Source organism: Colobus angolensis, unplaced genomic scaffold, assembly GCF_000951035.1.
Source record: "Colobus angolensis palliatus isolate OR3802 unplaced genomic scaffold, Cang.pa_1.0 Scaffold286, whole genome shotgun sequence".
Lineage (NCBI taxonomy): Eukaryota > Metazoa > Chordata > Mammalia > Primates > Cercopithecidae > Colobus > Colobus angolensis.
Genome location: NW_012116110.1, coordinates 2,254,094 through 2,268,386, shown reverse-complemented (window position 1 = coordinate 2,268,386; position 14,293 = coordinate 2,254,094). Strand labels below are relative to the sequence as shown.

Below are 14,293 nucleotides of genomic sequence, written 5' to 3'. Positions count from 1 at the left end.
TAGTTTGATTGCACTGTGGTCTGAGAGACAGTTTGTTATAATTTCTGTTCTTTTACATTTGCTGAGCAGTGCTTTACTTCCAACTATGTGGTCAACTTTGGAATAAGTACGATGCAGTGCTGAGAAGAATGTATATTCTGTTGATTTGGGGTGGAGAGTTCCGTAGACATCTATTAGGTCCGCTTGGTGCAGAGTTGAGTTCAATTCCTGGATATCCTTGTTAACTTTCTGTCTTATTGATCTGTCTAATGTTGACAGTGGGGTGTTAAAGTCTCCCATTATGATTGTATGGGAGTCTAAGTCTCTGTGTAAGTCTCTAAGGACTTGCTTTATGAATCTGGGTGCTCCTGTATTGGGTGCATATATATTTAGGATAGTTAGCTCTTCTTGTTGAATTGATCCCTTTACCATTATGTAATGGCCTTCTTTGTCTCTTTTGATCTTTGATGGTTTAAAGTCTGTTTTATCAGAGACTAGGATTGCAACCCCTGCTTTTTTTGTTTTCCATTTGCTTTGTAGATCTTCCTCCATCCCTTTATTTTGAGCCTATGTGTGTCTCTGCATGTGAGATGGGTCTCCTGAACACAGCAAACTGATGGGTCTTGACTCTTTATCCAATTTGCCAGTCTGTGTCTTTAATTGGACCATTTAGTCCGTTTGCATTTAAGGTTAATACTGTTATATGTGAACTTGATCCTGTCATTATGAGATTAGCTGGTTATTTTGCTCGCTAGTTGATGCAGTTTCTTCCTAGCATCGATGGACTTTACATTTTGGCATGTTTTTGCAATGGCTGGTACCTGTTGTTCCTTTCCATGTTTAGTGCTTCCTTCAGGATCTCTTGTAGGGTAGGCCTGGTGGTAACAAAATCTCTAAGTATTTGCTTGTCTGTAAAGGATTTTATTTCTCCTTCACTTATGAAACTTAGTTTGACTGGATATGAAATTCTGGGTTGAAAATTCTTTCCTTTAAGAATGTTGAATATTGGCCCCCACTCTCTTCTGGCTTGTAGAATTTCTGCCAAGAGATTTGCTTGCTGTTAGTCTGATGTGTGCAACCTGACCTTTCTCTCTGGTTGCCCTTAACATTTTTCCTTCATTTCAACTTTGGTGAATCTGACAATTATGTGTCTTGGAGTTGCTCTTCTTGAGGAGTATCTTTGTGACATTCTCTGTATTTCCTGAATTTGAATGTTGGCCTGCCTTACTGGGTTGGGGAAGTTCTCCTGGATGATGTCCTGCGGAGTGTTTTCCAACTTGGTTCCATTTTCCCCGTCACGTTCAGGCACACCAGTCAGACGTAGATTTGGACTTTTCACATAATCCCATATTTCTTGGAGGCTTTGTTCATTTCTTTTTACTCTTTTTTCTCTACACTTCTCTTCTCGCTTCTTTTCATTCATTTGATCTTCCATCGTTTCATTTCATTCATTTGATCTTCCATCATTCATTTGATCTTCCAGTCAATCGAGTCGTTTACTGAAGCTTGTGCATTTGTCACGTAGTTCTTGTGTTATGGTTTTCATCTCTATCAGTTCTTTTAAGGTCTTCTCTGCATAGATTATTCTAGTTATCCATTCATCCATTCTTTTTTCAAGGTTTTTAGTTTATTTGCACTGGTTACATTGTTCCTCCTTTGGCTCTGAGAAGTTTGATTGACTTCTTCAAAGAAGTTTGAAGCCTTCTTCTCTCAACTCGTCAAAGTCATTCTCTGTCCAGCTTTGTTCTGTTGCTGGCGATGAGCTGTGTTCCTTTGGAGGGGGAGATGTGCTCTGATTTTTTGAATTTCCAGCTTTTCTGCACTGCTTTTTCCCCATCTTTGTGGTTTTATCTGCCTTTGGTCTTTGATGATGGTGACATACTGATGGGGTTTTGGTGTGGGTGTCCCTTCTGTTTGTTAGTTTTCCTTCTAACAGTCAGGACCCTCAGCTGTAGGTCTGTTGGAGTTTGATTAAGGTCCACTCCAGACCTTGTTTGCCTGCGTATTAGCAGCGGAGGCTACAGAAGATAGAACATTTCTGAACAGCGAGTGTTGCTGTCTGATTCTTGTTCTGGAAGCTTCGTCTCAGGGGTGTGTCCCACTGTGTGAGGTGTGAGGTGTCAGTCTGCACCTAGTGGGGGATGTCTCCCAGTTAGGCTACTCAGGGATCAGGCACCCACTTGAGCAGGCAGTCTGTCCACTCTCAGATCTCAACCTCCATGCTGGGAAATCCACTGCTCTCTTCAAAGCTGTCAGACATGGGCAATTACTTCCGCCGAGGTTTCTGCTGCTTTTTGTTTAGCTATGTATGCCCTGTCCCCAGAGGAGGAGTCTACAGAGGCAGGCCAGCCTCCTTGAGCTGTGGTGGGCTCCACCCAATTCGAGCTTTCTGGCAGCTTTGTTTACCTACTGAAGCCTCAGCAATGACAGGCGCCCCTCCCCCAGCCTCGCTGCCACCTTGCAGTTAAATCTAGACTGCTGTGCTAGCAATGAGGGAGGCTCCGTGGGCGTGGGACCCTCTGGGCCAGGTGTGGGATATAATCTCCTGGTGTGTCATTTGCTAAGACCCTTGGTAAAGTGAAGTATTAGGGTGTGAGTTACCCAATTTTCCAGGTGTTGTGTGTCTCAATTTCCTTTGGCTAGGAAAAGGGATTCCCTTCCCCCTTGCGCTTCCCAGGTGAGGGGATGCCTCGCCCTGCTTCAGCTGTCATTGGTCGGGCTGCACCAGCGGACCAGCACCAACTGTCTGACACGCCCCAGTGAGATGAACCTGGTACCTCAGTTGAAAATGCAGAAATCACCCATCTTCTGTGTCACTCACGCTGGGAGCTGGAGGCTGGAGCTGTTCCTATTCGGCCATCTTGGGCGCGCCCCTCTCTCTCTCTTCTTGTTTTTGTTTTTCAAATGGACATCCTGTCTGTATCTGAGAAAGGAACAAAAAGTCGAAGATGTTTCTTGTTTAGAAAAATGGTAGTCTCTTAGTACTGTAAGCAGGAAGGAGATGGTCAGTGTTACTTATCAGGTCAGGGTGTCAGCACCACATAGGATTTACTCCTCAGAATTGTCGGTACCCAACACCCTGGGTTGCTGGGAGAGCTAAGTATTTAACTCTCATGTGTAAAGAATGTTGGCACAGTGTGTGGCTCCTAGGAAGCACTCAGTAATTGTTAACTGTAACTACAATTATTCTACATGTAACTACAGGGACTAATTAGATTATAAACACAGATGTTTCTTGTTCCTCTCATATTTTATCCAGTCTTAGTTAAAATTGTCAGTAGGGCATACTTTGACTTCAGGACTTTTGATTTCATCTTCAGGTTCCATCTTCCCTTCTTGTTCATTTTAGTGGACAGGGTACAATTAAGAGGTAGCATATATAACTTCCCAGGTGATAAGAAAGAAGCAAGCCAGTGCCTTCCCTGTTTAACACCAATGACCAAGCTCAATTGGCCTATCTATAGTCATAAGAGGAATAAAGCCTTTTATAGATGGGAAGGGACTTTTTTACACCAAATGGCTGAAAGTCATAGAGTCATACATCAAGTTTAGAAAAGCTTTTTCTCCAACATAATGTTTGGGGAGAAGTTGAAATGTTCTTCGAGATAGATACTGAATCGTACCAAAACTCCTTTTAAATGTTATCTGAATATCATCTTAATAACATAATTTAAGTCCAAACAATTTAAATAAAATGGTGGAAAGAAGATATAGAGGAAGAATTTTTCAATTCAGAATGTTTTCCATGTGAGTTTTCAACATACAGTGGGTTACCGATAAATTTTTGGAGGTTCTGAAATGCTTTTAAATTATTAGAGTATCATTATTTTAGAAATAAGGGTGATACAGGCTTCATAGTCAGTTTGCCTGATTCATATCCCAGATCTGCCATTTAATACACAATATTGGGCAAGTTATTTAACCTCCATATGTCTTAGTTTTCACCTCCAGAAAATTTATATAATAATAATACCAATATGATAGCATTAATTATAAGGATTAAATGAGTTAACATATACAAAGAATGTAAGCACTCAGGACATATTTTTATTGTAACAATGATGATGATGATGGTGTCTGTATAGGACTTTATATTTAGCAAAGATCATTTTCATATTATCTTGTTTGATACAAAAATCAACCTTGCTGAGGTCGGTATTAGTATCTCCGCTTTACAGAGGGAAACCAAGACTGAAAGACAGTAAGTGACAAGTTCAAAGTTGTTTAGTTAGTGGCAACTTTGGACTTAAACCAAGAGTATCTTTCTGCAAATCCTGGGCTCTTTCTACCTTTTTTCATCTGATTCAATATTCTAATTATCAAGTAAGATCAAGGTAAAGTGACTATAAAGTAGGAGCCCATTTTCTCTTTATTCCCAGAACAATCTGAATGAGTATTAAACTGTGAGATTCACATGGAAAGAAAAGACTATCTTGTTGGCTGGTATTCTCAGAATACCTTCTGCTCCTGTGTACCACTCATTATATTTACAAGGAAAATGTAAGCACAATGTCCAGACCACCCTGTATTCTCACAAAATATTCTCAACAGCTGCATAACAATGGGACAAGAATTATGCTAGCTCATCAGAACAGTGAAAGAGATTGAGACAGAGATTTTGCTCTTGTCACCCAGGCTGCGGTGCAGTGACATGATCTCAGCTCACTGCCACCTCTGCCTCCCAGGTTCAAGTGATTCTACTGCCTCAACCTCCTGAGTAGCTGGGATTACAGGCACCTGCCACCAGGCCCAGCTAATTTTTGTATTTTTAGTAGAGATGGGGTTTCACCATGTTGTCCAGGCTGGTCTTGAACTCCTGATGTCAGATGATCCACCCACCTTGGCCTCCCAAACAGCTGGGATTACGTGAGTCACTGTGCCCGGCCCCATTTGATTTTCAATCCCACTATCCAAGCCTCAAATTCTCTCTCATAACCAATGAAAACACATAGAATTTTAATACCTCTGGCCTTTTTCAGCCATATTCCTCAAAAAATCTTGGTAGATTAGAGGCAATGGAAAAATATAACTATTCTCTTTTACTGAGAAAAATTAGTAATACAATTGATTAAATGAAAATAAAATATCATTGTATTATTTTATTCCTTTTAATAGCTTATTAAATAATTTACATGACAGTTGGTGGTTTGAGTTCTAACTCTAGGAAGGTCTTTCTAGAGACTAGAGGAGTACATCTCACACCTACTCTGCATTTCCACTCTGCATCCCCAGGCAGAATCTCAACATGCCTGTCTAAACTACCCATCCCTGGCTGACCTCAGTGCCCCCCAGTCTCTCCATTCCAATTGAAACAGGACAGCTGGATAACTCTCATTAAGGAGCAACTCTCATAATGTAACCTCCCACCCAATCAGAAACCTGCATTACCCTCACTGTGCTTCCCAAAGCAAGGAATACCTGTCACCGATTGCATAGGAGATCATTTTAGGTGGAATGTAAATTCATCTTTTTGTTTTCAGAGATATGTTTTCATTTGCATATATACGAAATAATTATAATAAAACTCAAAACCAAGGGTATTAGACCTAAATAAATAAAAGTTTTAAGGGGGAATCAATTTGAAGAAAAATATCTACTTGTAGCGTTGGTATATCAGTATGACAAAAAGGTGAAGATTATATAAGCATGACTGTAAGTTGGAACATACTAGCCCTCAGAATTAACTTTCAGATCCTTAGGCTGACATTCAAGAACCTCTGTGATCCAGACTTAGTCTATCCTTCCAGTCACAACTCCAAGTACTACTCGTACTCTAGTCTAACCAAATGCACTTTTTGAAAAATCTGTGAATATCCCACCTGCGTGACTTTGTTCATACTGTTCTCTGTGTCAAAATGTCCTCTCCCTATAATGCCCCATCCCTATCCACCCTCCAGATATAGTGTTAAGGTTGCCTCATTCATGATCTCTTCCCAGAAATGCACAATGCAAAATAGTTCCTCTCAGAGGAATTGGGGATTGATTGAGTGTGGTAGCTACAGAAAGATAGTGGTCAAGAATGGTAGTTCCACTAAGCAATACAGGGAAGCCCAGGAATGGAACTTGATTTAGGAAGAAGATTATAATACCTGTGTGGAATGACTACAACTAATAAAGCCTTATCATGTCTGTTATCTCTCAGATTTGATCATCAAAACAACATCTCATGGTAGTCAGGGCAACTGTTACTATGATGTGTTATTTGTGGTGACCTCAAACTCAAAGATGCTGTGAGATTTGTCTAAGTCTGCACAGCTCCAGACAGTAAAACTAGAACACAAGCCTTTACCTTCCTTAAATTAACACTAATAATAATTGCATTATTCTTCTAATTATAAAAATATTTTAAGGGAAGGACAGAGATTTGTTAAAGAATGCAAAATCACAATTAGATAGGGGGAGTAAGTTCTAGTGTTCTATACCACTGGAGGATAACTGGTTAATAATATATAGTTTCAAACAGCTAGAAGGAGGACATTCAGTGTTCCCAACACAGAGCAATGATAAATATTTGACATGATGGATATGCTAATTACCCTGATCTGATCACTATACATTATATGTATCAAAACATCATTATGTACCCCATAAATATGTACAGTTATATATCCATTTAAAAATTTTTTTCATTGTAGAAATATAGAAAATAACACATGAGAAAGGTAAATAGTCATGATTATAACTTTGGTGCATTTTCCATTTTTTCTATACTAATTTGTACATAATTGAGATATTGTTTATATATATGTTTGTATCCTGAATTTTTCACTTAATAATCTACATAATTATGCTCCTATGTCATTAAAATGTGGTCTTACTGAATAAGTAATAGGTCATAACTTTCCAGAAAGTTATTTATTTTAAAAAATTAAAAAAGCAGAAAAATGGTAAAGAACAAAAGGAAAGTCAGGTGCAGGCTTGAGCCAGATATATTTTTGTTGTTGCTTTGTTTCTTATTTCAATAGGTTTTTGGGGAACAGATGGTGTTTTGTTACATGAATAAGTTCTTTAGTGGTGATTTGTGAGAATTTGGTGCACCCATCACCCGAGCAGTATACACTGACTGTATCCAATGTGTAGTCTTTTATCCCTCACTCCCTTCCCAGACTTTCCTCGAGTCCACAAAGCCCGTTGTATCATTCTTATGTTTTTGCATCCTCATAGTTTAGCTCCCACTTATGAGAGAGAACATAAGATGTTTGGTTTCCCATTCCTGAGTTACTTCACTTAGAATAATGGTCTCCAATTCCATCCAGGTTGCTATGAATGCCATTGTTTCATTCCTTTTTAGGGCTGAGTAGTGTTCTGTGATATATACATACCAAATTTCTTTATCCACTTGTTAATTGATGGACATTTGGGCTGGTTCTATGTTTTTGCAATTGTGAATTGTGCTGCTGTAAACATGCGTGTGCAGGTGTGTGTGTGTGTGTGTGTGTGTGTGTAATGACTTCTTTTCTTCTGGGTGGATACCTGGTAGTGTGATTGCTGAATCAAATAGTAGTTCTATTTTTAGTTCTTTAAGGAATCTCCACACTGTTTTTCATGGTGGTTGTACTAGATTATATTCCCACCAACAGTGTAAAAGTGTTCTGTTTTCACCACATCCCTGCCAAAAACTAATGTTTTTGATTTTTTGATTATGGCCATTCTTGCAGGAGTGAGGTGGTATTACATTGTGGTTTTGATTTGCATTTCCCTTATAATTAGTGATGCTGAGCATTTTTTCATGTTTGTTGGCCATTTGTATATCTTCTTTTGAGAATTGTATATTCATGTCCATAGTCCACTTTTTGATGAGTTTGTTTTTTTCTTGCTGATTTGTTTGAGTTCCTTGTAGATTCTAGATATTAGTCCTTTGTCAGATGTATAAACTGCAAAGATTTTCTCCCATTCTGAAGGTTGTCTGTTTACTCTGCTGATTGTTTCTTTTGCTGTGCAAAAGCTTTTTTAGTTTAATTAAGTCCCATCTATTTATCTTTGTTTTTGTTGCATTTGCTTTCCTGTTCTTGTTATGAAGTCTTTGCCTAAGCCAATGTCTAGAAGGGTTTTTCCAATGTTATCTTCTAGAATTTTTGTGGTTTCAGGTCTTAAAGTCCTTGATTCATCTCGAGTTCATTTTTGTATAAGGTAAGAAAAGAGGATCCAGTTTCATTCTTCTACATGTGGCTTGCCAGTTATCCCAGTATCACTTGTTGAATAGAGTGTCCTTTCCCCCAATTTATGCTTTTGTTTGCTTTGTCGAAGATCAGTTGGCTTTATTTTGGCATTCTCTATTCTCTTCCATTGGTTTATGTGCCTATTTTTATACCAGTACCACACTGTTTTGGTGACTATGTCATTAAAGTATAGTTTGAAATGGGGTAATGTGATTCCTCCATATTTGTTATTTTTGCTTAGTCTTGCCTTGGCTATGCGAGCTCTTTGGTTCCGTATGAATTTTAAGATTCTTTTTTCTAGTTCTGTGATGAATGATGGTGGTTTGCAATGTGATTACATTGAATTTTTAGGCTACTTTTGGCAGTACGGTCATTTTCACAATAACGATTCTACCCGTCCATATACATAGGATGTGTTTCCATATGTTTGTGTCATCTGTGATGTCTTTCAGCAGTGTTGTGTAGTTTCATTGTAGAGGTCGTTTACCTCCTTGGTTAGGTGTATTCCTAAGTTTTGTTTTGTTTTTTGTTTTTGTTTTTTTTTTGTTTGTTTTTTTAACAGCTGTTGTGGAAGGGGTTGAGTTCTTGATTGTATTCTCAGCTTGGTTGTTGTTGGTGTATAGCAGAGCTACTAATTTGTGTACATTAATTTTGTACCTTGAAACTTTGCTGAATTCATTTACCAGTTCTAAGAGCTTTTTCGAGGAGTCTTTAGGGTTTTCTAGGTATATGATCATATCATCAGCAAACTGCAACAGTTTGACTTCCTCGTTACTGATTTGGATGCCCTTTATTTCTTTCTCGTCTGATTGTTCTGGCTAGGACTTCCAGTACTATGTTGAATAGAAGTGGTAAGAGTGGGCATATGGCTGGGCATGGTGCTCATGCCTGTAATTTCAGCACTTTGGGAGGCCCAGGTGTGTGGATCACTTGAGGCCAGGAGTTTGAGACCAGCTTGGGCAACAGGATGAAATCCCACCTCTACTGAAAATACAAAAATTAGCCAGGCACAGTGGCAGGCACCTCTAATCCCATCTAGTTAGGAGGCTGAGGCTGGAGAATCACTTGAACCCAGGGGGCAGAAGTTGCAGTGAGCTGAGATTGCACCACTGCACTCCAGCCTGGGCAACAGAGTGAGACCTTGACTCAAAAAAAATAAAAAATAAGAAGAGTGGGCATCCTTGTCTTGTTCTAGTTCTTAGGAGAATGTTTTCAACTTTTCCTCATTCCGTATTATGTTGGCTGTGGGTATGTCATAGATGGTTTTTATTACAATGAGGCATGTCTCTTGTGTGCCAATTTTGCTGAGAGTTTTAATCATAAAGGGATGCTGGATTTTGTCAAATGCTTTTCTGTGTCTGTTGAGATGATCATGTAATTTTTGTTTTTAATTCTGTTTATGTGGTGTATTGCATTCATTGACTTGCATATGTTGTACCATCCCTGCATCCCTGTTATTAAACCCACTTGATCATGATGTATTATCTTTTTGATATGCTGTTGCATTTGGTTAGCTAGCATTTTGTTAAGGATTTTTGCATCTATATTCATCAGGGATATTGGTCTGTAGTTTTTTGTTTGTTTGTTTGTTATGTCATTTCCTGGTTTTAGTGTTAGGGTGATACTGGCTTCATAGAATAATATAGATAAGATTCCCTCTTTGTCTTTTGGAATAGTGCCAATAGGATCGGTACCAATTGTTCTTTAACTATCTGACAGAATTCAGCTGTAAATCCACCTAGTCCTGGAATTTTTCCTGGTTGGCAATTTTTTATATTACCATTTCAATCTCACTGTTTGTTATTGGTCTGTTCATAGTTTCTATACCTTCCTAGTTTAATCTAGGGGGGTTGTATATTTCCAGAAATTTATCTATCTCCTTTAGGTTTTCTAGTTTATGTACATAAAGGTGTTCATAGTAGCCTTGAATGATCTTTTGTATTTCTGTGATATCAGTTGTAATATCTCCAGGTTCATTTCTAATTGAGCTTATTTGAATCCTCACTGTTCTTTTCTTGGTTAATCTCTTTAATAGTATGTCAATTTTGTTTATCTTTTCAAAACCAGCTTTTTGTTTCATTGATCTTTTGTACTTTGTTTGTCTGTTTATTTCAATTTCATTTAGCTCCGCTCTGATCTTTGTTATTTCTTTTCTTCTGCTGAGTTTGAGTTTGGTTTGTTTTTGTTTCTCTAGTTCCTTGAGGTGTGACCCTAGATTGTCTGTGCTCCTTCAGACTTTTTGATGTAGGCATTTAATGCCATGAGCTTTCTTCTTAGCACCGCCTTTGCTGTATCTCAGAGGTTTTGATAGGTTCTGTCACTATTATTCACTTTAAAGAATTTTTTAACTTCCATCTTGGTTTTATGGTTCACCCAGCAATCATTCAGGAGCTGGTTATTTAATTTCCATGTACTTGCATGGTTTTGTCTGTTCCTTTTGAGCTGATTTCCAATTTTATTCCACCGTGGTCTGAGAGAGTACTTGATATAATTTCAATTTTCTTAAATTTATTGAGACTTGTTTTGTGGCCTATGATATGGTCTATCTTGGAGAATGTTCCATGTGCTGATGAATAGAATGTATAGTCTGCCTTTGTTGGGTGGAATGTTCTGTAAATAACTGTTAAGCCCATTTGTTCTAAGATATAGTTTAAATCCATGGTTTCTTTGTTGCCTTTCTGTCTTGATGACTGGTCTAGTGCTATCAGTGGAGTATTAATGTCCTCCACTATGATTGTGTTATCTTATTTCTTATATTGTGTCTATCTTATTTCTTAGGTCCAGTAGTAATTGTTTTATTTATTTATTTATTTATTTTTTTAACATTTCAACAAGCTAGGAACTATTTACTGTAAGCATATCGTGAAATTCTGGAAGACATACTATCAATACTTTGAGAAAACACTATTAACATGTGTTGAAGAAGGCAGTTTATAAATGAAACATTACAAATCTTATGTTTATGCATACAACTTATAAAATAGAAAGAAGTCGCTATTTTTCCAATAGTATAGCATCACACTAACACTATATAGTTAAGATTGAAAACTTCTGTACACACGTTCACTACACCTCCAAAGCAGCATATGCCTCTCAGACATCCTCATTTGTTATCTAACATATGCCAATCATGGTTTCAGGGATTTGTATCAGTTTGAGCAGGCTACAATCATTCTGCCTAATTTCTTTAACTTTAGACAAAGTCAACTAGCTTCAGGGAACAAAAGTTTCATAATCAATGAAGAAACATTAATACCAAATCCCCACAACAAGATGGAAAACATTTCTAAGGAGAGGATATAATCCTCACAGAATGGACTATGCCCCTAGGTACAGTGAATGTGGGAATTAGGAGTCTGAAAAATACATTAAGATATATAAAATTTAAGTGATTATCAAATCAGTAGTAACTACTAGAAACTTAAATATGAATTATTGATGTTTTTCTAATGCAACATCATCCAGTTTACTGCTTAGGGCCACTCTCAAAGCTGATCTGCCATTACATTTTGCCATTAGTGCAAATTAATACCCAAATAATAGGGAGCAGTTTCAATCACATGGAATTTCAAAAAACAGAATGATTGTATAATCTAACTTTTTGTATTCTGAAAATAGTGCTATAAAACTCAAATTATTCCTAGCTTCTAAAATCTACCATCTTGGATAGTTCAAATTAAACATAGTTGCCTGCAAATTATTTTCTAGAGGAAGTAAACGCAAAACACTTAATGGTTATGTTTTGCTGCTGGTCTCCTCATACATGTGCTTCATCAATGAGAGCACTACTCTAGGCATGCATTTATTATGCTACTTTAACGTAACTGAACATGAGGAAAACAGTTCATATTTTGGTAAGTGATTTGTTTTGGTGGCAGGCTTATTTTTTAATGAAAACAAAGCAAATCTCTGAAGTTAAATGGCCAGTTTGACAACCTGAATTAGAAACTTAAGTCTGTAAAAAAATCTTAAGACATGGAAAGCTGTTACTGAAAAATACACAATCTAACTTTTTTTCACTTTGGCTTTTTCTTTTATAAATGAAGATTTGTGGTAAAAGTCAAAGATAACTCCAAGTCACATAGGGCATCATTTGTCACTGCTTTCTAATAGAAATATATCTCGTAAGTATTTTTAACTTGAATTTCAAAGAATTTAAGATTTTTCATTAAAGCTCTAGTCCAAGTTTCCAGCTGTTAAATTTTCAAAAAATATAATTTGGGTCTCTGAGAGAACTTAGCTAGGCTAAGCTACTTGGACAACCTTACAGGACAGTGAGGTTCAAACAGAGATCATTTCCTGAACATGGTTGATCTTTAAGAGAACAATTTCCTCACCCAAACAGTTATGCAGGATACTGCCTGATCTCCACTACAAAACACCTGCCAGAATTTCTAGACAATTGTTTACCATCCATGTTAAAAACCTTGTACCACCGGAGGCAAAGCAGATAAAGTAAACTTGTTTCTAGTCTAGACTATTCACCTAAATAAACTCATAAAGTCATATAGAAAAATGAATAGAAAGTAATTTTATCTGATCTGTCAGCCAAAAAAATCATTACTAATTCTCTATAAAAAAGAGAAAACTCAACCATAACATGTTTAAATAAAAATGCCAACATTGAAGTCTTTTAACAGCAAGACATAGAAAAAAGTTTGCAAATGCAAGATGATGCTTAAAATGAAAGCTATGGTTTGAAATTAGTATTCATAGTAAGAGACTAAAATCTTGACACTGCAAAATTCCCCTTGGCTTTTGGCATCGACATTGAATGATTTTAGTCTTTTGGTCACTTGAAGCTGCTACAAAACACAACAATAAACCTTTAAAATGGGGGCAGGGGAAGTATGGAATTGAAAGATAAGTAACTACATCATATACAAGTAAAACGTAGTTTGAAATAAACAGTCATTTCTGCTAGGGATCTGAAGATATAAGAACAGTTTTCCACTATCCCTTCCTTTTTGAAGAGGATCCTCTAAAGAAAATAATTCCTTTAAGTTACTGTTAAGTGGTGTTGCCTGGTGGCAGCTTCAATAGGCTAGTCTTCAATCCAAGTAATTAAGTAATCTTACAAGGAATAATCATACATGGCAACAGAGTAAAAAAGCACGGCAGTTCTTCCATGCACAAACATTTCAGGAGAAAAACCATTAATTTTAAAGATAACCATCAGGTTTCAGGTATCCTAGCACACTCTAAACCTAGGTTTTGCTTTATACCATTGGTGACTAAAATTAACAATAAGTTTTGCAGTGAGGTGTTTTGTTTTTGTTTTTGCCTGCAACTATATACACATTGCAAAACTATTCTGCGTCACATGATTTTAAATGAAATAAATACAAAAATGAACCACACAATCAACACATAACTTTAATACTCCACATTTATCTTGATCACAATGGTGGTAACCTCCTAGTCAACAATCTTGTGAGTTGAGGAGTTGATTCTCATTCTCATATCCATCAGGAAGATATGCCCTCCGTAGCTGGTCTGACTTAGGTATGGAGCCTCCATTCTTCACATGGCGAGATAGGAAAGCACGGACTGCTGGGTGATCAGCCTTCTCAAGTGGGATGTTGGCTTCCAGGCACATTTTCACAAAGTCCTGGATAACACTGACTTTCTCTGTTTGCGCAGTACTGTTGCATTGAAGAGATGCAGTTAGGGGCCTCTGCTTCTTTCTCACATTCTGCTCTTCAAATTCTGCCTTCCTCTTGGTATGAGTCTTTGACTTGAGGTGGTCACTAATGGCAGACTTGCGAACATGATTCAGAACCACATTGCAAGAAGTGCAGAAGAGTTTTCCTCCATCCTCATGCAGCTCACCTCCAAACTCAGTGACTCGATCCAGGGGAGTCACATACAAAGCAGTCTTAGAACGGTTTCGAGCAGGTGGTGCTGTTACTACAAATCGCTCCATTCTGACTCTAAATAAATATGGTTCGGATTAGTTTCCAGTTTTTTTCGTCTTGATACTTAGCAGGGAAGGGTCTCCAGAGCAAAACCAGAGACGCACCAAATCCTGGCACTTTCCGTTTGTTCAACCCCGGAGATGCCTTCAAATCAGTTTTTCAACAAGTGGTGGTGGGGAAATAGTTTCTGGGCTTGCACCCGATTTTCCCTGCGCTGCCAGGAAGTCATGCCTTTAC

At 37.7% G+C, this 14,293-nt stretch overlaps 2 protein-coding genes across 2 annotated transcripts in view; one reads left to right on the top strand and one right to left on the bottom strand.

The window, feature by feature from the left end:
* Window positions 1-14,293, top strand: part of TRPM3 (transient receptor potential cation channel, subfamily M, member 3) — a 588,224-nt gene that overhangs the window by 384,793 nt on the left and 189,138 nt on the right. The gene's annotated exons all lie outside the window — the stretch shown is intronic.
* On the bottom strand, window positions 13,490-14,287 carry LOC105516638 (CGG triplet repeat-binding protein 1). Its single transcript, XM_011948902.1, has one exon. It carries the CDS (start codon window positions 14,062-14,064, stop codon window positions 13,561-13,563), a length of 504 nt encoding a protein of 167 aa, XP_011804292.1. The 5' UTR covers window positions 14,065-14,287; the 3' UTR covers window positions 13,490-13,560.

What these genes read in the sequence shown, in the direction of transcription:
- LOC105516638 (XM_011948902.1), bottom strand. Translation starts at nt 14,064, where the DNA reads ATGGAGCGATTTGTAGTAACAGCACCACCTGCTCGAAACCGTTCTAAG.